This window comes from Patella vulgata, chromosome 5 (genome assembly GCF_932274485.2).
Source record: "Patella vulgata chromosome 5, xgPatVulg1.2, whole genome shotgun sequence".
In the NCBI taxonomy this organism is placed as follows: domain Eukaryota; kingdom Metazoa; phylum Mollusca; class Gastropoda; family Patellidae; genus Patella; species Patella vulgata.
Genome location: NC_065883.2, coordinates 21187546 through 21212395, shown reverse-complemented (window position 1 = coordinate 21212395; position 24850 = coordinate 21187546). Strand labels below are relative to the sequence as shown.

Sequence of the window (24850 nt, the reverse complement as noted above, 5' to 3'; positions counted from 1 at the left end):
AACATATCTCTGAGGGTCCCCCACATTAATATTTCTCTTCATTCAGATTTCCCACATTAGAGGTGTTGGGACTTGTCACATAAATCTTTCATAAACCCCTAACGTGGGCCACACATGGTAGATCAACCCACTGCAAGATGATCGCCACTTCTATTAATCTTATATCCACTACCGAAATTCAGTTTCCCAATGACAGTTATTTCATACTGAATTTTGATTTATTTTTTTACCACCCACAGATCCACCCTTGGGTTAGAACACACTGATCTAAACCACTGAACACTATTTCCTTGTCTGTGCCCTAGGCAATCTCACTAAGACAGAACCAGATTTGCATGAAAGTGTCTTCCAGATCTACAATCTATTTGCGATACCACTTTCATTACCTCCTTCCTATATCTCTATAGTTAACAAGACTGGACAAATAGTTCTGATAAGGACCAAGATTTATAATATTTCTCAGCCATTCCCTGGTGTTTTTATCTATGATGTATACTAATAATAATCACACATTAATTTCACATAAATAAGTGAAATGGTGTATAATGGCACATCAGCAACAATCGGGTTATATTGTGCCAAAAATTGGGCACAATAAGTAGCCTTGAGAGGGCATGGGGTGGGAGCTCTATCTGGCCGGTCACATTGACTTTCGATTGTGGTTTTGATTCCCTGGTGTGAGCGTATGTGACTTTTAGATGGGAGCACCTTCTCAACCTTGTGGGTTTACTCCGGGTACTCCGGTTTCCACCCACAGCAAAGACCCCTGCGTGTGCGCTAAGATAATAAAAAATACTAATAGACAAACTGTCTGCAACATCATCACCCTCGGTGGAAGCGAACGTTAAAAAACTAAGAATTATAAGTAGACTTGTATGGTTTATTGTTCAATGACATTGGCAAATATTCAGTAGGTTATACTTATGTGAATTGAATATTTTCAATTTCTGATTCAACCAGAATTCATACTTCTAACATAAAAAAAGATTTTAAAATCATTTTGTTAAAACTATGTCGATGATACAATGATAAAATCTGTTTAAATGAATGATGATGATTGCAGTGATGCGGACAATGGTGGAACTACTCTTTAGCAGCAATAGGTGTCGAGGAGAAGCACAGTTTAAAGATGTATGGACCTTTGCCTTCTGCAAATAGAACAAAAAATTATAAATAATTTAATAGGATTCTATTGGCACCAATATTTTTAAACAAAATAAAACCGACTGGAATTCGTGTAATGTCAAAAAACAAATTTTCTAATTTAACAGCGTTACAGTAAAATTAATTATCCTCACACACAACATCAAACTGATCTGCAGTAAATATTTGCTTGGACACTTATATCACAGAAAGGGTTGACATCGAGGCGAGTTAATTAGCTCTCAATATTAACTCTTTCTTACGCAAAATTAAATTCTAAAGTCTATTTTTTAAATTGACAGAAAAAGTTTTGAAAGTATATCTGGATAAAAATATTTCCTATGTAAATGTGTACATAAAATAGTAAGCCTACACGAAGGCGTGAAATGAGTAAAAGCTACCAATTCTGCCAGAATTATAATATTGATATTATTAATAACTTACCAACAGGATTCGGTAATGTAGAATGATTACCAACAACCAATCCTTCTGTAGCATCACCTTTAGTATCAAACTCTATTAAACCAGTAGAACTTCTCTCAGCTATATAATAAAACAACATTTTTAGATTTAGATTTTTATATAAGATACATTATAAAAACAAGTGATGTTTCGATTATTGGTTTCACAATTTGCCGATAAGTAACATATTGGTACTGGACAATACTCAGCCCTTTTGCCAATATTGTAGTCGCCAATATCTGAATAATTCATTATCTCTTGCTTGGCATTTAGTCGACCCTTTTAGTTTAGTTTTGGGGCCATTTTAGTCTTGAACTTGAATCATTCTTTTATGAATAGGAAACATTGCCACACGCTAAATTTGTGCAAGGGTTATTTCCAGTCAGTTTTGCAAAACATTTCTTATACTTACATTTCGATGGGAAAATCCTCACTTTAGTTGGTTTCTTAACTCCATGCTTTGTGAAAATCTGTCAAAAACAAATATCAGATACAATGTGCACTATTTCGCCAATAATTAGCATAGAAGATATGGCCATTTGTATTGCTAAATATAGATCAACTGCAGTTAGAAATGTGATCCGATTTTACACGAAAGTTGAAAGTTGTTCAGTACGGTTAAAATCCAGATGAGTGTTAATTTTCAACCAAAGATTGTTTTTTAATGCCATACATAAAAAATTCTGAATATTACAACAAATTAGTGAAGTATTTTCGGAAATAATGACATCCCAGAGTATTTTACATCTTTATATCGTAATTTATTTATAACCTGTAATCACTCACCTCACAGATCTGTTCTTCCTCTAATCCTGGTGGAGCATTAAAATAATGTAGCACTTTTGATGGCCCATGAATTCGTAAATAAATTGTTAAGAAAAATTAAATAAGGGACATTAAAGCTGGAAGTATGTATTACAAACAAATCTTTTATTCTTACTAAGATTTTCAAGCATATCAAATTTAACAACTTAAAACTTATAAATTTAATAATTTAAAACTTATTAACCAGGTAAAAGGATATTATTCTTTTGGGCAGCTTCTGGGTTGGTGAATCTGTTGTTCCGACTTCCCATGAAATCTTTGAAAGATGGTGTACCATCAGGTAATTCATGTGGTGCTCGGACATCTTGTAGAAAAGCTTGTTTGGAGGGCCTGAAAGTCAAATTTAATAAAATATACTGACTGAACGTAACAATTTCCATTACAATTTACTGTACATTATGTTAGTAGTGAATTTCAATCACAAGTTAATGTGTAATTTTTCTTGTACTGTAACATAAACTCTGAATTACATATTCGTCCCCCTATAAGACGTTCCATCCTTAATTCCTATAAACACACTTGTTAAGAAATTTCGAGATCTATTGTTTAAATTTGCTGGGATTCTTTGGGTAATCATCAGGAGAAACTGAAGACTTAAATTCATTTGAAGTTTATCCCCCTGAAAACTTGAAAGTCATTCTTCAAATTGCTGTTGGTGGATGTATATGTGTCACCAGGTTACATTGTTTTCCCATTTAGTCTTAACTTCAGAAAAATATTTTACATACGTTAGCTGTAGTTTGTTGTCGAAGAAAACCGTTCCATGAAGATTAGCCATAATACGTTCAACAGATATTGGTTCACCCATCTGTACCATAGCAGATCCCTCTTTACTCTTTAAAAACTTTACCTACAAATAATATAAACATCTCTAATTTTTTTGCACATTAAATAGTAACATAAGTTTTCTTTGGCAACTCAAATGTAAATAACGAGGACAAGGATTGGGTTGTACTAATTACTCTTCATTGTATTTTGGGGGTACTAGTCGATACTGTCTTTCCCACGGAAGTCAGTTTTTCGTTTTAATACTCTGCTTCAACTTGCACATGGAACATGGATGAGGGTCAGAAAATGGGCACCAGAAATTTTCTCTCTACAATGTTGTGTGACACTGACAAAATTAAGACAATGATGATTTCCATTTAAGACAGTGCCTCATTCAAAAAGATTGTACTATGTACTACAAATATAATGTCTTTTTGTCACCATGCAAGGAATATTGATTCAAAAAGTTTAGATTTTACACTTCACTTGGGCAAAGTGAATGAATATTCATCATTCTAATTATTAAAACAGAATACTAGACAAGTATGAAGTGTTGACATTTGATATTAATCATCACTGTTATGTGTAATAAGTTGACACATTAAAATGACACATGGTAATTATACTCAGAATTCATTTTAAATTTCTACGAAATAAGTAAACTGAAACATCTACTTACTCGAATAACATTTCCATACAAACAAAAAATATTGAATATTCCATCACAATTCATCTTAGAACTTAGACCATACACCATTATAACTGATCCTCCGTTAAAGTTTGGTGGTCCTCCTGGTCCTCCACCCATACCTTGGTCATAAGGAGCATGGAAATTCCTTTGCTGTGGTGGGCCATAACCTCGGTCCTAAAAACAGAAGAGAAATAAAATCAAGATTCTAAACATCATATACAAGAACAATGTATCCATACATTTTAATTCTTTAAAATGTATATACAAGAAATTAAACCAAAAGATTGTTTTTGATTTTGACATGTCAACTGATGATTTGCAGTAACATTTGGGAAAATTAATTTCATAAGTGACCAACTGTGGCTAAATGAAACACATGGGGTAAAAATAAAACACTTTTGAAAAAATTGTGCTTTGAACTCCATATTAGTTATGAATAAAACTCTTGTTTATTTTTTACTACATAATACACTTACATCATAACCGCCTCCTCCGCCGCCACCACCACCTCTATGTTTAGGTGCAGGAGGAGGAAATCTATCTGGTGGTCCTCCAAATCTTTGAGGTGGACCACGTGGTCCAGGTCCTGGTCCATTATAGGTATCATAACCCCCATCACCTTGTCCTTGATCATAATAACCACCTTGTTCATAACCTGCTCCATTACCAGCACCTCTAACCGGTCCAGGTCCGGGTCCAGGACCAGCACCAGCACCACCACCACCTACATCAGCTGGTCCATCTGTCAAAATATATTTAGTCATGTTTAAAAGGTGTATAGCTCTATTCTTTGGAACATAAAAATAGACAAAAATAAGCTTAAAAGCACATTTTTATGTAACATAAATGCACTTAAAGTGAGTTGTATTCAATTCTTTAAAAAAATCACATATTTTTTTTTTAACAACTCGCTGTTTCAATTTAGAAAACATGTCAACTATATTTCAACTCAAAAGCAGGAAAATTACATGTTTTGAATTAATTATTGTAGTGACATGTTTTCTTTGTACTTTTTATCTGTGTAATGTCATCCTAAAAAAACAGTATGTCACATTTGATCTACAGTGACTTCAGAAGAAAACAATTTTAACTCAAATATAACAATTTTACTAACTGTAAGGAGCAGGCTGACTTCCATATCTTGGTTCTTGTAACAATGGTTGACCCCGTGAATGACCTCCACCACCATGTTCTTTACCTACAAATACAATCAAAATATTTTCATGGCATGTTGACGATTATCAACGTTAAATTATAAATAAAGGTTCTTTGAATTTTAATTAAGTAACATTCTTACCTCATAAACCTAACTCTATAGCAAAAACCACACAGATAAACCAACAACATATTTGATTGATAATAACATTCGACATAATAAAAACAAAAACTTTATTCTATCAAACCCTTGAAGAAAGCAATAAATCAGACCATTTCCAGTTGACTGAGAGTTGTCTTCCCTCTATTCACTGTCTCCACCAGGGGCTGAACAGGTCCAAGTCAGGATCCATACAGCCTGTTGAATTATAATGAACCAACACACAAGATTAGACCAACATAAAATATAAATGTTTTATGTCTATTGTGTTTTGTGTTGGTTTTATTGTGCTCCCTCTGGTGTTTTGCACGTATTGTTGTTGATGGAATAATCTCTGGAAATTGGTGTTTTCAGCACATTTGAATATGAAATACATTGGATGTTTTTGGTGTCACTTTGAATATTTTTCTGTCTCCAATCATGTAGGAATATTGCACAACTAACTGCATTTATCTGAAAAGGCCTTTCTGTAACTATGAATTAACCTGCATGTGTGTTTTAGTCTGTCATGTTATAACATCAAGGGGTTTGTATGGATGGCTTCCATGTCAGAAAGGGTCTCATTCTTTGTTCATGACAGTAGTTATACTAGCTTTTTCTTCAAGGTATTTTGTATTTTAATGATATTTCAATGGTATACCTCGGCATGTACATATATTTGTATGTCATCTTGTTATTTTCTGGTAATGTTTACGGTACTGGTATGGATTTCTTCTGTTACGCTGTCATGGGTACTGTGTCATTTATTATGAACATGGAAGGCATCTATATTCATGGAAAACATCTATTATCATATAACTGGAATTCTTCTTTATCCAGCCTAATCTTCCGTATTCAATATATATGTAAATGTAAAGGTACTAGAATACACTGATTTGATGCATAATTTTGAACATGCTCTTTAGTAAGATGTTGATGTACTAATCACAGAGAAATACCTAGAGTAATAATGTAACTTTCACCAATTAATCCTGTAAATGCTGGGTCTAATTTTTCTTGCAAAAGAAATCCCCATGCTGTTGTTAAAGAAAACTATATCGAGAAAGGTGGTTTCTGCAGTGGTACTGTTTCATTCACAGAAGAAATTATTTATTATATCATAATACAAAATTTACATACAAACTTAGCTGAACATGATGTACAAACAGTTTTGTCAAATTTAGTGTCATTTAAACAATGTATGAAATGTACATGTCACACTATCAGATATTGTTATTTGCAATAAGAATAAAGAATAATCTAGCATTTCTGAATCGCATAGAATCTGTACTATTCCCAACCGATTCCAATAGAATGTCAACAACTAACTATTCTAAAGAATCAGTGTTTGTGTATTTAAGGCAGATTACTGGATACATACATGTATTTAATTCAAATCTGTGGTTAAACATTGTCATTAGTAACATTTTAGTATTTTTGACATGATCAAACTAATACATGTAGCTAGATTTAATTTTAACATGCATTCAGACCGCAAATATTGTTTTCAATCATGACAGAATTAATCGTGTATAACTCTAAAAGGGGCCTTATTCATTTCTGTAACTGACCGTTTTTGTACATGTAGCAGCAACTGTGATTTTGCACTAAGGAAATTGTTCAGGTTCAAAGACCATTTGCTTGCTGTCAGAAAGAATGAATTCTACTTTGTAATGGTCTGTGTATTTCACAACTTGTGATGTTATACAATTTTCAATATTATGAACTGTACATGTATATTCTAACGAACAATATCTGGTATTCCAATAGCAAATAAGAACTCACTAAAACCAGTTTATTCGGAAAAGTATATAAGCTAACATGTAGTATGTTTAGAATATACATTATCTTGTTTGTATATATCAACTACAGGAAACAAACATTTGTAAATTCATGTTTACATGTAAATTACTAAAAACATGCAGTAAAAATTGCCTTAAAAGTTGTTCTTTCTTGATACATGTATATCAGTTATCTCTTAACAATACATGAAATGAGTTGAAATGGTAAAAATTGTAACAAGATTTTGATGGTTTTGGAATGCTATGAATAGAAGTTAAATTGATTCATCTGAGGCATTTAATATGAAGCCTTTAATCAGCTACAGTATGTACAATTGAGATTTATAATCAAATGTTCGTGCATAGGTCTTCAATGTATTTTGGATAATTTTAGAATTATTTGCCGATTTGTGAGAATAAGGCTTGTTGACAAATCATTTCGTACATGGAAAGTGGGAATTCATGATAATTGATATTCTTGTAAAAAGAAAATTTACATTTAATATTAGTTATTGTATAACAAATTTCAGAATCTTAAGATAAACACTGTTTATATATGTGGTTAGAATATATTGTTCTATATTGAATAATATGTTATAAGACCAGTGGAAAATACTAGAAGGAAATCAGGACATGAAAGCATAAAGCAACCTTTAGAATGTAACCAAATGCATAAAATGTAATTGAAAAAATAATATTGGAGTTCTTTTTGGACTGTTTCTTTAGGTTTACTGTTGTTTGTATCACATGTATAATGTACAACAAATTAATTCATGGATAATTTATTAAATGATTAAGTTTAAATAAAATTCAATTTTATTCATTTGAATTTACGTTTGAGATAATAAATATGTTTGATTTGAAAATATAATTTTTATGGTTGAATTGAGATATGTAAATAGACAAGACTTACCTAAATTAGGATTAGTATAATCCCAACTTTCATTATCATTTCTCACAACATTTAACCGGGTTGGCTAAAAAAAATAAATAGTTGTTAGTATTGTTAAAGTATCATAGCATAAAACATTTGTGAAATTCATTATTAAGCAATACATAAGAACTTGTTTTTAAAAACCCTCAGGATAGTTCTGCTCATATTCTATAATTCCATGAGCAATTTATTCTGATATTATCCTTATAAATAGTTAAAGAATAGTTATGGACAAAAAAACTATAGGACTGGGGGCTTTAACTAAAATCTCAATATTATAATACCTTAGCATATTCAATCTTCAGTGTACAACATCCTGAATACACATCAGCTCCATTCAATGCTGATTTGGCTCTCTTCGCAGCTTCAATACTATCAAATCTTGTTACAATTAAGGACACAATAATTGGTAATTAACATTGATTTCATAAGATGTGACTGAATTTTAATTTAACAAATTCTTATCAAAGAGAAAGTAATGGCTACCAACTATTTAAGTCACAATCTGATGACTAGGATAAATGAAATGAAATGGGGTTTAACGTCACAGTCAAACAATAAAAGTTTCCAATCCCGACCCTGGACATTTGGTACAATATATTATTTTTTGCTGCTGTCCATGCTAAAATGTGCTCAAATTGATTATTTAACACTTGATTTAGAAAACAAAACTGATATCAATGGTACATAATCTACCAACTTGGATTTATTCGGATTAAAAAGAGAACCAGGGCTGAGAGCATGAAAATGGGGTTTAACGTCCTACTGTTTTGCTCCGAACTGGGCTAATGAAGACGGGCATACGCCATACAGTGTGCTATGAGGGAAATTTTGCCCGGACAGCAGCACTACGGCCTACTCTTACATCGAATTCCAACTGCCAAGGGATCTTTTACGTGCACGCCAATATGTACACGGGACCTCGGTTTTTCGTCCCATCGCCCCTCCGTCCTGCATCACTGACAAGGGAGAACTGACTAGGATAAATTTACAAGACGTGACTGTGACTTATATTAGATCAGCATTCAGGTTTTTCCGGCTGATAGAAATAACTGTTTGTAGTATGTAATTCTGTACATAATAAATTTGTAGAACTATTCAAATGAAAGGATACTCCACCATGGTTTGAACACCATTCTTCTTAAAGATGACAATTCTCAATACTTGACCATATGAACTACAGATGGTTTGCATAACATCCTAGAATAATGAAATACAAGTCAAATAATCTAATTGCGACGTGTAACTGTTAAATCATTACCGGTATCTATATTTACGTCATCACAAAATTATATGATAGACAAGACATAGTTCATGAGGTCCGTCATTGAATCAAGCAGCGTGATTATGATTCCCCTGTCCAAAGTCATAGGTTTTCTTCGGGTCCTCCTGCTCTCCCATATATTAAAACATAACCCATTAAAACTACATTTAAAATAATTTGGCATAAAAAATTAAACTTTTGTACTTAGTTATTTGAAATTTGATGAGTAACTTTGTTTCACAATAACTTAATTAAAGGAACACTTATTATTTACCATAATTACAGATGATGTAGCCATATAATACAAAGGTTTAACTTTACAGTAATCCACTTACCACTGTTATTGGATATTGAGGGTTAAGTATTGTAAACAGAAGGATGTGATTAGCTGGTTGACTGTCTTCAGGATCACTGAATGATAAATAAATCATGTGTCAATAGAAATCCAAATTCACATTTTGATTGAATTTTAAAATGATTATTACGAAGCAACTAACATTTGAAAACTTATTCAATCTAATCAATCTATGTCATGCAATGCTCATTTCTATTTAGATATTTGAAGAAATTAGACAATGGTCTGTCTCACACTGATCAGCAGTGAATATTCGCTAGGCCGCGACAATCACTGATAAGGATGACATCGATGTGACATAATAAGCCACAAATATTAACTTTTTTCCTCCGACAAATTAAATTCTAAAACATTTTTGTTATGTATTAGAAAAATAAATAAAGACGTTTTGACGTATTTGTGGGTAAAAATTATTTCCTATTTAGTGTAATGGGTATTAAAATGAGAAAAAGCTCCATTCCGCCCGAACCAGTAAGGTCCTATGTAAACAATGCACATGCCATTGAGCCAATGATTGACATTGCGTGATGAAAAGTCACGTGTTGAAGGTAGTCATCTGTTACAGAGATATTTAAGACTTTCGTAATCCTCTGTGAAACAGATTGGGTCTGTCTAACAATGTCTAAAAATTTCATGACATCATATGTATATTTATGAATTCAATAGATATTTTGTGTACAGCCAAAATGTGTTTAAGATGCAATAATGCAATAAAATATGATCTTATCTTATTAAATTCTGAGAAACAAAACAAATATCTTTCATACCACTCTTTGGACCTAAAACAGTAAACCTCATTTAAAATTGAAAGAATATTTAGTTTGAACATGTAGGTACCGGTACGCTATTATCAAAGATTAAGAAATCTACAAAATAATTTTAGTCAGAATCACAAGTTTTGCAAACAAAATTTGAGCGATCTTCTAGTTCTAAATCTGACAAATGCAAATGAAATGGGGTTTAACATCCTATTATTCTGCTCTGACAAATTTAAAATGCACTGATATCAATTACCTTTGTTGCATCTTCAAAACTCTGTTTTTGATAGAATTTGAACAATTATGTGAGCATAGGGTGTAAAAGACATTTGAAAATAATGTATGGTGCACTTGACCAATTTCACGTTGTTAAAACTTATGATTAAGACTACATTGAGTAAGTAAATGTTGTTCATACCCAGGACGTTGAATCTTCTGACTAGTAGAATAATTAAAAAAAGCAGGTTGACCAGCAACATAGATAGCAGATGACTGAAACAAACAAACTTAAATAAATGGTATGAAGACTATTTAGATATTATTTTTCAAACGGTACATACATGTACTATCGAGAAGATTTTTTTTTTTTAAAAAACCTAAACAAGAAAAGGTTCAAAATTCAGGATGAAAACTGACAATGATCAGTGACTATAAATATTATTTGAAGATACTTTGTGAAATTTCTGAGTTATAAATAAAGCATTATATTATGATGTTATGTTTTATAAATTTAGACAAATAAATACCTGAGCATAATCAACACAATTTCTGGCTCCTAGAGCATCCTGAAATAAGAGAAATTAGATTATCATAATGTAATTTATCCTTTGGTTTCTAATTATAATATTCATTTTAATTCACTTTATCTTCAAGGATATTAAGGAAAAAAAGACTGTGATTATCAGCACCAACAGGCTCATATGGCAAAAAAAAAACCCCACTTAAATATCAGGGATAAGAAATTCTAATAACTACTAATTAAGTTAATCTATTATTAGAATTATATGGAAGTTGTTATACCATGAAAAATAGATTCTAAACTGTCATTTCTTCTTGTAATGAACTACAAATTAGCACTGTTGTTTTAAAAAATAATTTAATAGTTTTACCTCAAACTCAATAAGAGCTTGTCTCTTTCTTGGCATCATAATTACATCTCTGCAAATAAAATATGGAGTTCAGAATTTTACGATCTAGTCAATATAATTGTGTAACTAACAAACATACAACAATTCTTTTCTCCTATTGAGGGTGCGGGGAAGAGAGAGAATGATGTTTCCGTTCAATTTAAGATGCCAACTCTCAAATTTTTAAGTGGTCATGTCATCAGGAAATAATGCCACACAAAATATTTGAACAAAAATTAAAATAGTTAAGCCCTATACTCTACCTCACTCCACCAAAATGTTGTACAGCCTCAACTAAATCTCCTTCAATGGCTGCTTCTGATAAACCTCGAACATGAACAACTGGAGATGGTGGGGGCTTGTGAGGATCATCATATTTATCCTGCAAAAAATAAACACTGTATATTGGCATCAAGTTCAAGATCTATGTACCAGTAAATTGGTTGGATGAATATCGCTCTAATCAGCTATAACCCTGCACAAATTATGTAATGCATGAGGCTTTATTTTGTCTATAAATGTTTATGTTTGTGGGTTTCGTTTAACTACGCAGGAATAGGCCTATCTTCTTTTAATGTCTAAGTTAGGACTAGGTCTAGCAATAATATTTTATATTCATATTTTACTAGACTGCTTTAATAAACTTCCAATAAAACATTCTACTTTTTGTCACTGTTGTTGCCTCATTCACTCATTGTTCTTGGAAGTTGGGCATGTTTGTTTCAATATGGTTATCAAGATTTATACTATTAAGACATTTTTATGCAGTAGTAGGGCTACCCAGTACAGTATAGTCTAACTGCAACCCAAAGCTTTCATAAAATTATATTACCGTACAGTACTGACTGACTTAATTACGTTGATACGGATATACCACTACCAGAATGCTCAGTTTGGGTGATGCATTAATTTAATAATCATTAAAGTGTAGATTTATCCAAAACATATTTAATTATCCTAATTCATGGATCCTTGTAGTAGGGCAACAAAATGTGAAAACAAAGCTGATTCAATAATATTTTTTTTTTTTTTTTTTTGTATTATTTCATACACATCCGGTCTTTCTCTGCAAGATGTTAGACAAATTTTGAGGCGTAAACGACATAAATAGAAGTTCATGATGTTGCTTCAGTATATAAAGAAAACTATATAAATCAAAATACAAACCCTCTGTCCATAACCATGGCCGCCATCATCAGTTCTTTGTCGTTTAGACATGTGCCCATCATAACCGCCCGACGCCATATTTCCTTCTTGATTGATAAAATGCAACCCTAGGTGGCGCTCCATGCCGTCTGACCTTGAAAGCTTTGTGTGTAACTATCGCTTGGAAGCTTATAATATAATACGAGAGGCAAGGGTTTTGAATTAAATATTGTAGTTTAACTTTGTATATTCAATCTGTAGTATTTATCTTTTATTTTGCGACGGATCAGACATCGCGTAGAGTTAATAATTTCAGACCCAACTGACACGAACCACTCAGCGGTTGTTGAACATTATTCGAATGTGATTAGTGGGCGTCACGTGTCACGCTGGATAAAAAGAAGCGGGAAACTAACAAAACACGTGCATTGACCTAATAATGAAAGCCAGTCGAATAATGAATGCGAGCCAATTATGTCAATTAAAAAAAAAAGAAGCTTTCATGAATCATATGCAACACATATATGCAATGAAAGTTTGAAAAGCACGTAGGCTAGATCTAGAGACCTAAAGTTGAAAGTAAAGATGCATTATGATGAGCTAAATCTGTCTATATTCTGCAGGCTTTTCATTTGGCTTCAAATGTATGTCTTATAAATTATTAAAGGAGAATTATGGGAAATTAGAAAAAAAGTTGACAGTTTTCGCTGTAATAGTTACAAAAGAGATAGGCCTAACGTAAATAGATTATGCTGAGAATTTCAGTCAAATTGCTCCACTTTGTAACTAGATATTAGCTTTTGAATTTTAGGCAAGCCTCGATCATCATTACTAAAAAGTCGGTACAATAAAAAACAAAGTCTTGATTATCTATTTTGACCTTAAATCATCCAGTAATATATTCCATGCTAGAGATTGCATAGAGACTTGATTATGGTGTTAATTAAAGTCTAATTAATAATTTAGAAAACAATTCAGTCAGAAAGACCTGCAATAGGCAGATTTAGCTCTTGCATCATGTATGTTTAACTAGACAATTATATTCACATTATAAGCCCATATCTACTCTATGGAATATCAGATGTTTGTGATTTCATGATAGCCATTTAATAATTTAAAATAGATAGTAGATTCTTTGTTTATTATTGTAACAATGGTAGCAATGAAAATCGAGACTACGCTAGTAATATCTTATCAAAATTTCAAACATTAATAACTTCACTCAGAATAAAAAAACTTGATTGAAATTTTAATTTCTTTTTCATTATCTATACTTAAACAGTTATATGTCAGCTCTTTGTCTTAATCTTACACAATGGAGCTATAACTGCCCTGAGGGGCAGGGGGTGGGAAGTACATGTACTTGTCACAGGGTCTTGTAACCTGTAAAATCTTTTTCAAAATTAATCTTAAACTGGGGCCAAAATAGGCCTGTAAGGCCTATGTCTTAAGTTAAATTTCCACTTGAATGTGACAAGGATAGAGTCCTTTAGTTTCCTCCCACTGCAAGCCAATTATAAAATAAAATTAAATCATATATGTAAGTCCTGAAATGACCTAGTTTGTGTCAAGTGGATGTTAAACACCATTCCTCTCTCTCTCTCAGCATATCTGTTAGATTCATAGACTATTCAATTCATTAGCGAGATAAGCCAATTCAGGGGACAATAACTTTGAAGAGGTTTTCCATGTTACAAGCGAAAATGAAATGAAATGGGGTTTTATGTCCTACAGCAGTTCTGCTCCAACAGGCTTACACATACAGTGTGCTATAAGAGGAATTTTGCCCGGAAAGTGGCGCTATGGCCTACTCTTATATCGAATTCAAACTGCCAATTTTTTTTTTACGTGCACGCCAATGTGTACACTTGACCTCAGTTTTTCATCCCGCCCAAGATCGAATATGGACAGCGGGAAATAATTTCCAATTGAATTGGACAAGTGTAGGGTTTTGTGTAAACTTTATTATTTTCTTACAAAGATGCATAATGTAAGAGCTGAATTTGCCTATTGAAAGTCTTTATTTTGGCTTCAAATGTTATATATTAATAGATTATTATTAGGACATTTACTCACATGATAAGCCTATAATCATGTTAAACCTTCCAACATTCATAACGTTGTTCAGAATAAAACAATTTGAATGATATTTTCAACATATTAATTTTCATTATCTATTATAGCAAGAACAGCCAGCTCTATATTTAAATCTTACATAATGCATCCTTAATGCTAAGTATATAGTAGTCATTTAAATATAAAGTAAATGAAAAGGACAAATGGTGTAATCCTAAACTGTTTCCATCTTGAATAGTTTCTCCCAATAAAAATTGTTTTGTCCACATATGAATTGAATGACATAATTTATAAGTGATCAGTTCTTCTTCTCTGTTGTAGATCTAGTCAGTCAACGAGAGTTATTTCCATTTTGGAAAGATAAAGTCAGATTATATAGAATGGGAATATCTGAGGAAATATTTGGAAAATCAAAACAAGGGGCTGAAGTTAAGAGGTATGATAATCTTACATACTTTGTACTGAGAATGGTTAACATGTCTTGCTCTAACTGGAGACATAGCTAATTTATACTGGCCTCCTCATTTATAAACAGAGTCATAGGCCTATGTATTAGATCTTGTTTACATAATATCACGGGGGGTTGGATGGCTTAGTGGTTAGCACGTGCGCGCTGTATCATTAAGTCTGTCATTGAGTCAACTGGCGTGGTTTCGAATCCCCGGTTGTACGTGACAAGGAGTAGGGTCGCCTGTCCAACCTCGTGGGTTTTCCCCGGGTCCTCCGGTTTCCTCCCACTGCTAAAGACCCCTACGCGCAAGCGAATTATGGAAATAAAATTGAACCATATGTTAGTCCCGAAATGACCTAGTTTGTGTCGAGTGGACGTTAAACCCCATTTCTCTCTCTCTCTCTCTCTCTCTCTCTCTCTCTCTCTCACATAATATCACTTGTGGAATCATATATTAAAGCAATTTCACGCATGCAACTATGATGGCAGTTCATGTTAACACTCCACAAGGCAATTATTTTACTCCTGACTTCACATCAATCCTGATGGAGAAATTTTATTTATCCCCCAATAACACATTCTACAGTAGATATCGCTTGTGTGATAAGAAAGGGTTGGGTGATTAATAAAATTTTCTACATGTCATTTTTGATATCAAAAAATATCAACACTCGTTGTCGATAAAGAAAAGAAAAAAATCGAAAAAGCCTCACATTAGTGAGGTTTCGCAACTTTACATTTAGTATTACATTTATATTTAGATGGTAAAACATCATCAGTTTTTGTGACGTATGATGTGAAGCACACATTTAAAGATGGGTTCCCAGAAAAGTATTTATCGGGTGGTTATTTCCAATAAAAGTATGGCAATTTTGGTATATATGGAAAGTAGAGATATCCAATCTTACTAGAAAAATACTGGATTCCCCGAAAAACACTCATGGAGCGTATACAGGACAAAAATGTAAGGGTTCCCCTTATCGACAACCCGATGATTAGGAATTTCTGCACTTTTGATGTCAAAGGTCACACGCGACCATTGAGTGCTTGATGTACAAGTTGATAAACTTTATAAAGAGTTAGAAGTACAACACTTTCTGAGATAAAAATGACGGAAAAGGACGCAGGTAGTGGATAATCCGAGAATTTAATTAGGATTCGATATTTGTAATAAATAGTAAGCGATTAAAAATAACATCGTTTCATGTATGCAATGAATTCTCCTCTGACTCCAAGAGAGGTAAGTCACGTGACGTAAACATGACATGGTTTGATCAAAGTTTTATAGCAGGGCATTCCTTCACAATTACAATGATTGAGAAGGATTTGAAGCAAAATTAATTAGTTTGAATATGTTTTTAGTCCATATATACCATTAAATCACCCAGTTTGTACCGGGAATGTATCTTTAAGTGTGGCAGGTGGATAGCAGCCGCCATAACTGTAAGTTCACAACACTTAGCTAAACCTTGCTTAATTTTTATGATCCAGTCCATAATTTTTCTCTGAATCATGGTTTTCACGAATTAAATCCACAGAGACGACCTTCTCTTTCATGTAGATAAAATAAGAAGAGGCTAAGACAAAACGTATGCGTGCTTTAATAATTTCATCTTCAATGATCTATCCGTGATGTTGGCCTATCGAGATTGTGGACCTAGTTTGTGTTGCCACCTGTTAGTGTAAGTGTAACTGTAAGTCTGAATTTAGCGAAACGTCATAATGTACAGTTACACTTACACTTATCTTAATGCAAATGTAAAGGTAACTGTTAAGTAGTGGTAGTTTGTGTGGAGTGGACTTAAACCCTCCCTCTCTCTCTCTCTCTCTCTCCATCCTCACCACACCCCCACACCCCCACTGCAAATAGGTAATTGAAATAAAGATATATCATACCCTCATCCCGGAATGACCTGGATTATGTTTAGTGGACATTGAATCAGTTTCTCTAACTGTTTCAGATATACTTTAACAAATAAAAATGGTATAACAGTTAAAATATTAGACTATGGTGGAATAATAACAGATATACATGTTCCTGATAAAGATGGAAAAATGGGAGATATAGCTCTTGGTTTTGATGACATGCCAGGTACAGGTTTATATTAATTATTCTATATTGTACAAGTATTTTGTTTCTCAAAGGGGGGTTTGGATGCATAGGCGTACGAGCTGGGGGGGCAGGGGGGGGGGGGCGGGCGGCCGCCCCCCACCCCCATTTTGGTCACCAAATGCTGGGAAAATTTGGGCACACAACTGTATTTTGTAAAAGTTGTATAAAAAAAAGATATTGTGTTCTTGAATGTGTCCAATTTAACAGCGAATTTATTATTATTATGTAACATACTAAGAACCTAACTACATTTTTTGGGCACCAACCACCACCGCCCGCCAGTCAAAAATTTCCCCGTACGCCTATGTTTGGATGGAAGAATGGTTAGCATGTGCGGTGTATCATAAGGTCTGTCATTGAGTCAACTGGCGGGGTTTCCATTCCTTGGTTGTAAGTGACAAGGAGTAGGGTTGCCGATCCAACCTCGTGGGTTTTCCCAGGTCCTTCGGTTTCCTCCCACTGCTAAAGACCCCTACGCGCAAGCGAATCATTGACCTAGTTTGTGTTGAGTGGACGTCAAACCCCATTTCTCTCTCTCTTTTTTGTTTCTCAAAATTTTTCTCACTCGCACTCCCCACCAGGATCCAGAGCATTAAACCTCATTTTATGTGCCAAGTCATTTGTTTGTATATGGCGTAAAACGACTGTCCAAATTTGTATTCGTGTGAAAGGATCCTTGTATTGACAGTTGGAATTCGAAGAAGATAGAAATGTTGCTATCAAGTCAAAATTCTTTTTATACATACAACCATTGAGTGGGGGTTGGGTGGTCAAATGGTTAACATGTGCGCGTTGGATCATAAGGTCTGCCATTGAGTCAAGCGGCAAGGTTTAGATTGCCCGCTTGTACATAACAAGTAGTAGGGATGTCTGCCCAACCTCGTGGGTTTTCTACAGGTCCTCCGGTTTCCTCCCACTGCTAAAGACCCTACGCACAAGTGAATAAATTAAATAAAATTGAATGATATGTTTGCCCCGAGTGAACGTTAAACCCCATTTCTCTCTTTCTCTAGGGGATCACGTGGCTAAGTGGGTAAGACGCTAGCTCGCTAGCCTGGAGGTCGGGTGTTCGATCCCTGCATTGGCCGAGAAAGTTCATCCAGATATTCCGGCGTGGTTCTCCCTTGTCAGTGATGCAGGACGGAGGGGCTGACAAGGAAAGCTGTCTAGTCGTTTGGATGGGACGAAAAACCGAGGTCCCGTGTACACATAGACGTGCACGTAAAAGATCCTTTGGCAGTTGGAATTCGATATAAGAGTAGGCCGTAGTGCTGCTGTCCGGGCAAAATTTCCCTCATAGCACACTGTATGGCGTATGCCCGTCTTCATTAGCCCAGGTTAGGAGCAGAACAGTAGGATGTTAAACTCCATTTCATTTTTTCGCTTTCTCTATATCCATTGAAATGAAATGTTAGTCTCATATTACCGAAGTTGAGGAGATGTAAAAGTCCATTCCACTGGTATCTTATATTTAAAAGTCATAGCATCAACTTGATTTTTTTCACAAGAAAGTGACATGATCCAGGGAACCATAATTACATGACAAGATAGAATTAGGAAAGTTCCTTTAATTCATTTGAATACAACATAGATAAGAATGAATTGATATGATTTGTGATAAGAATGAATTGATATGATTTGCGAAATTTTGTTAGGCTATGAAGAAAGAAGTCCATATATGGGAGCAATTATTGGTCGAGTTGCTAATCGTATAGCTGGAGGTCAGTTTGAGTTAGATGGTCAGAAATATTCTCTATTCATTAACAATGGACCTAATTCTTTACACGGTGGAAAAATTGGTTTTGACAAGGTAAATGTAAAAGTTTAACATTTTGTTGCCTTGGGTGCTGAGCAAGGCCTTGGTGGGAAGGTGAGGAAAAAGAAATAAAATGACGTTTAATGTCTTACCTTTCTGCATAAGCCCTGCTAATGAATATGGGCATACAAAGAGCACTGTTCCATAAGATTTATTTTGTCCTTATGGCGGCGCTACGACCTGCTCTTAATTCGATTTCCAACTCTCATCCTTTGTTTTTGAGTTATCACCATACTCATTGAGGCACCGTGGTTTCCAGGTGACGAAAGTGTATCTAATCTTTTGGATTGCAATAGATCTCCCTATTTTAAAATAGAATGCTGTAGATGTCATTTTTTAAAGCATGTTAATTTTAATTTTCTTTTATAACAGGTTATATGGAAAAGTGCAGTAAATGGAGACAAGCTATCGTTGACGTATGTCAGTGCTGATGGTGAAGAGAATTATCCAGGGGAAGTAACTGTTCATGTTGATTATCAGTTAGATGATGAGAATCGACTGAACTTAAACTATAGAGCTACTACAACAAAATCAACACCTATTAATTTAACCAATCATTCTTACTTTAATCTTGGTGGCCATGTATGTATAATAATTACTGATAGCTTATCAACAAAACTTTTATTCTTGGGGGCCATGCATGTATGATAGTTAAAGGTACTCTTATCAATGGGCCCTTTAAAACTAGCAGTACTGGGATCTTATCAATCAGCCCTTTATTCTTGGCGGACATGTAATAATTACTGGTATCTCAGATAAGTCTGCATCACTTGAAAATGGCCGCATCAATTACCGCACGTAAATGTTTTAACCTGGTTACAGGGAAGTAGCCCTATAAAAATGTGGCATAGGCTCATTTATCAAGTATGCAATCCTGATAAATGTTACTAACATTCATAAATGATTGTTTTGGTTTATGAATTGAGATGTTACTAAAAATGATCTTATTTGTAAAGAAAGTCTAGCTAATCTGACATATTTTTTAAAATCATGTAACTTATCTTTAAATAGGCCAGTGGAAGTATAGATGATCATGTGGTGACAATACATGCTGATAGTTATCTCCCTTTAGATGATACCTCTATACCAACAGGTAATATTTTAATATTATAGAGGGTGATTAGATGGTGAATAGACGGGTATATGCCATTCGGTGTGCTATGAGGGTAATTTTGCCCGGATAGCGGCTCTATGGCCTACTATATATTATCGAATTACATCAGCCAAAGGTTCCTTTACGTGTACGTCAATGTGCACACGGGACCTTGATTTTTTCTTCCCATAGAATAGATGGTAGGCCCTACAATGGAGCAAGAAGTTTTAAAAGTGCCCTAAGACAATTTCCAACCCATTAGTCAAGGGTACTTCTTTTCCAGATATCTTTTATTCTGCTTTGTTATGCCACTGTTCTTTCCATTTTCCTCTATGGTGTAAGATTTTCATCAAATTATTCTACAATATTAAGATGAAGGAATTGACATAGTGATTAGCAAGCTTAATCCCTGTACAAAATGTTTAATACCTACTCTGACTGGGTGCCATTAGTGCCTCTATCTGCTATAAATATATGTTATCCACCCTTTACGTGTTTTGTAGGGTCGTTGATCCCTACTCTGACTGGGTGCCATAAGGGACCTCAATCTGCTATAAATATATGTTATCCACCCTTTATGTGTTTTGTAGTGTTGTTGATCCCTACTCTCACTGGGTGCAATTAGGGTCCTCAATCTGCTATAAATACATGTTACCCATTTTGTACGTGTTTTGTCAGGACGGTTACCTGGTCGATACCCTTGAGTGTCATCAGATTTATTGTGTTCCAAAAAGTTTGACAGATTCACAGGCTAATGGACAAACCAATTTAATAGTTCCCTGCGTTCTCTGAAAGGTTGGGGACAACAATGGACATTAAAATGGGTTACTTTTACACCTGCCCATCCCCGATTACAATGCATGCATGTGATTATGTGATTAATATTTCAGGTGAAATTAGGAAAGTTGATGGTAGTCTAATGGATTTAAGAAGTGGTGTAAAGATGGTTGATAAATTATCAGTGGTAAATGAGGGAAAAGGATATGATAACAATTTTAATATAAATGATACTGGCAGCTTACAGCTAGCAGCAAGGTTTGTAGATGATATAAAATAAACATCTCTTAGTTTGAATTATTCTCAGTCATTTCTCAAGGAAATTATTGTATCTGGTAATTATCAATATTTGGCTGAGAAAGTTCTTCAGGATTTTCAGCATTGTGTCAGCTTTTTCAGTAATGCAAGAAGAAGAGCCTAGAAAGGATGGGCATCTAGTCAGTCGAATGGAACAAAAAATGAGTTTCAAAGTAAACCATTACATTAAAGATCCCCAGACAGCTGTAAATAGAAATGAGAGTGGTCATAATGTCACGGTCCAGAAAAAACCTCCCTGTTAGGACACTGATGGGCAAATGCCGGTATTCATAAGACATTAAACCCTATTTCCTTTCTCTTCTTTTTGTCTCATTATATAATAGTATTGGTATCTTGAACCAATTATTTGAAGGTATGTGAAATGTCTTTCAGGGTAGATCATCCTCCTACTGGAAGATTTATGGAATGTTATACAACCTGTCCTGGTCTACAGTTTTATACAAGTTATTATTTTGATGACATCACAGGGAAAGCTGGAGCTGTTTATCGAAGATTTGATGCTTTAGCCTTGGAAGCTCAAGGTTACCCTAACAGCATTAATCAGGTAATTGACATAGATCGCTGTCTATTAGCTTCTCCATATTTGCAATTTCTAACTGGTGACGAACTGTGATAAATTCAAGGAAACGTATCCAGTCATTCAGGTGGCTAGTCGTTCAGATGGGATGAAAAACCGAGGTCCTGTGTACACATTGGCGTGTACATAAAAGATCCCTTGACAGATGGAATTCGATATAAGAGTAGGCCGTAGTGCCGCTGTCCGGGCAAAATTTCCCTCATAGCACACTGTATGGCGTATGCCTGTCTTCATTAGCCCAGTTCGAAGCAGAACAGTAGGACGTTAAACCCCATTTCAATTCATTCCATTTACACAGTGGGGAGTTCAGTGTGGCACAATGATCTTACATGTTCTCGTTAGACATAAGGTTTTTCACTGAGTCAAATGGCATATGGTTTCAATCCAACATATGCACATCGCAAGAAGTAGTGTAGTCTGTCTAACCTCACAGGTTTCCTCCAAGTCCCCTGGTTTCCTCCCATTAAAACAGTCCGCCTAGATCCAACCGAAATATTGAAAAAAAAAGTACCATATGTTAGTCACAAAATGACCTAGGACAATGCAATGATAATCAGGGGAATTGATGGCAAGTTGATGTGAGAATAATTTTTGCTTTAATTTCAGAAAAATTTTCCATCGATTGTGCTGCATCCAGAAGAGACCTACCAACAACAAACAGTTTATAAATTCGGAGTGAAAAATTGAGGATTTAATAATCCTTATATTTTTTATAATGTACTAATATTATAATCCTTTCTTAAAAGTGGCAATATTGTTATTAAAAACTATGTCTAGTCTTTGCATTAATTTAAAACATGCCATCCATTGCCATCTACAATGTTTAATTAATCTAATACTTCAATTAACTGATGATCAAAATAATGGTGCACATTATGGAAAGATAAACGTTGACTGTTATTCAAGAATATTGCAAGCACCACAGCTGAATTTCTAAATTAATATGCATATATTCAGCCATAATTATGAATAAAGAAAGGGTGATTTATATATATCAATATAAATTATTCGGGCTTGCATCAACTCATTTATACTTGAAATTTTAAAACGATATTAAAATGAATAAAGGGTGATTATTAATATAAATTTTTCTAGCTTGCATCGACTCATTTATACTTGAAATTTTCAAGCGATATTAAATTGTTGATTTCATATGTTAATTTGCTTTATAGGATGACAACCTGTCTCTATAGATCAGTCCAGAGTTAAGATATAACAGCTTTTGTTTTCCACTGTTGAAAAAATAAGCCAAAAATGGAACTAAAATTAGTAAAGAAGCACACTTCACCTAATATTTCAAAACCAAAATTTAATCATACACATGCTTTGTGAAATTTGCTTACAATAATTTTAGAACTAACATGACAACTTTGATGTTTGAGGGTTTATTAGGGGGCAGGTCTCTTGTCTCTGTTTTATATATTGTATATTATAAGATTTTTCATTTATGAAATAAAGAGATTTATTTTTAGCTATTTTTTTTACATAGGGTATTTTTAATGTAAATCTAAAAGAATTTGTATGTGTTAAATATTTTTCCCATTTTAAATGGCAGCTTAATATTATCGAAATATTGTCTAGAGTGATCATATATATGTTTATATAGAAATATTGTTTAGGGGAACATATATGTTTATATAGAAATATTGTTTAGGGGGATCATATATGTTTATATAGAAATATTGTTTAGGGGAACATATATGTTTATATAGAAATATTGTTTAGGGGAACATATATGTTTATATAGAAATATTGTTTAGGGGGATCATATATGTTTATATAGAAATATTGTTTAGGGGAACATATATGTTTATGATAGAAATATGTTTTTGAGCAACAAATGTGTTTATATAGAAGTATTGTTTAGAGGGATCATGACTATTATTGTTTATATAGAAATATATGTTTAAGAGGTTATAATATACTGGTGTTTGTGATTAAATAATAGCTTGTTTACATATAAATTACTAAAAACTTTAACTGGGAATTTTCGTATTTTTTGTGCATCCTCCATCTTCCATCTTGGCTAAACAATTTGATAAATCGTGCTTTCGAGATTTAGCTTGCCCGACCTTCGCTTTTCAGTGTAAGGGCTTTCTAGGCTAACAAGGAAAGTGCCTAGTCATTCAGTTGGCATGAAAAAGTGGATTACCCATGTACACATTGGCATGCACATAAAAGAACCCCTGAAAGAGGAGTTTGAGGAAATGCTACTGTTCAGACAAAATTCTTCTACACCACTTTGTACACAGGAGAAGAAGAGGTGTTTTTTAAAGTGTCACACAGGTGTACATTTATATATCATAATTCAGTTAAACACTTAATTAAAAAGAACACTGCGCAACCATAATGGCATACAGATTAATATTAGATAAGACATCATATTATAAAATAGTATCATTTATCTTTTAAAAACCAGGATTTCCTTTGAAACAATATGTCAAATATAAAATTACATATCATACTGGGGTTGTTATCACTAGCACAAATACTGAAATGAAATGAAATGGGGTTTAACGTCCTACTGTTCTGCTCCTATACTGGGCTAATGAAGACGGGCATACACCATACAGTGTGCTATGAGGGAAATTTTGCCCGGGCAGCGGCACTATCGCCTACTCTTATATCAAATTCCAACTGCCAAGGGATCTTTTACGTGCATTCCAATGTATACACTGGACCTCGGTTTTTCGTCTCATCCGAAAGACTAGACAGCTGTCCTTGTCAGGCCCTCCGTTCTGCACCACTAACAAGGGGAAACCATGTCGGAAAATCCAGATGAACTTTCTCGGCCAATGCAGGGATCGAACACCCGACCTCCAGGCTAGCGAGCCAGCGTCTTAACCACCTAGCCACCGTGGCTCCCGCACAAATACTAATAACTTTATCTTTTATAGAAATTTACGTTATCTTATGCATTTCTCTAAAAGGTCTATAACGAAGGTCGGAGTACATTTTGCATTCTATTAAAAAATGTGATTCTGTCTAATTTCTAAGCAGAATGGACATAATCGACAAATAAGTGGGGTTGGGGGATGACTGTATCTTGGTTTTTCGATCATAAGATCAGAGCTACCGCTG

The 24850-nt window shown here is 34.1% G+C and overlaps 2 protein-coding genes across 3 annotated transcripts; one reads left to right on the top strand and one right to left on the bottom strand.

Moving 5' to 3' along the window:
* Positions 1 to 866: 866 nt before the first annotated feature.
* LOC126821551 (heterogeneous nuclear ribonucleoprotein L) lies at positions 867 to 12863 on the bottom strand. Its single transcript, XM_056100947.1, has 18 exons — positions 12570 to 12863; positions 11666 to 11784; positions 11385 to 11433; positions 11022 to 11060; positions 10694 to 10767; positions 9498 to 9573; positions 9013 to 9098; positions 8183 to 8279; positions 7869 to 7941; positions 5004 to 5114; positions 4366 to 4631; positions 3878 to 4063; positions 3159 to 3280; positions 2630 to 2760; positions 2392 to 2465; positions 2018 to 2075; positions 1588 to 1686; positions 867 to 1148 (listed from the first exon to the last, which is right to left on the bottom strand). Exons 1-18 carry the CDS (start codon positions 12690 to 12692, stop codon positions 1084 to 1086), a joined length of 1848 nt encoding a protein of 615 aa, XP_055956922.1. The 5' UTR covers positions 12693 to 12863; the 3' UTR covers positions 867 to 1083.
* On the top strand, positions 12685 to 23749 carry LOC126820331 (galactose mutarotase). 2 transcript variants are annotated; one of them, XM_050548196.1, is made up of 9 exons: positions 12685 to 12756; positions 14946 to 15060; positions 17037 to 17167; positions 18844 to 18998; positions 19377 to 19586; positions 20016 to 20097; positions 20988 to 21132; positions 21565 to 21736; positions 22376 to 23749. In XM_050548196.1, exons 2-9 carry the CDS (start codon positions 15005 to 15007, stop codon positions 22454 to 22456), a joined length of 1032 nt encoding a protein of 343 aa, XP_050404153.1. In that variant the 5' UTR covers positions 12685 to 12756; positions 14946 to 15004; the 3' UTR covers positions 22457 to 23749. The 2 variants fall into 2 exon arrangements, with proteins under 2 accessions (XP_050404153.1, XP_050404154.1); XM_050548197.2 differs by lacking the exon at positions 12685 to 12756 and adding an exon at positions 13043 to 13127.
* The last annotated feature ends 1101 nt before the right edge of the window (positions 23750 to 24850 follow it).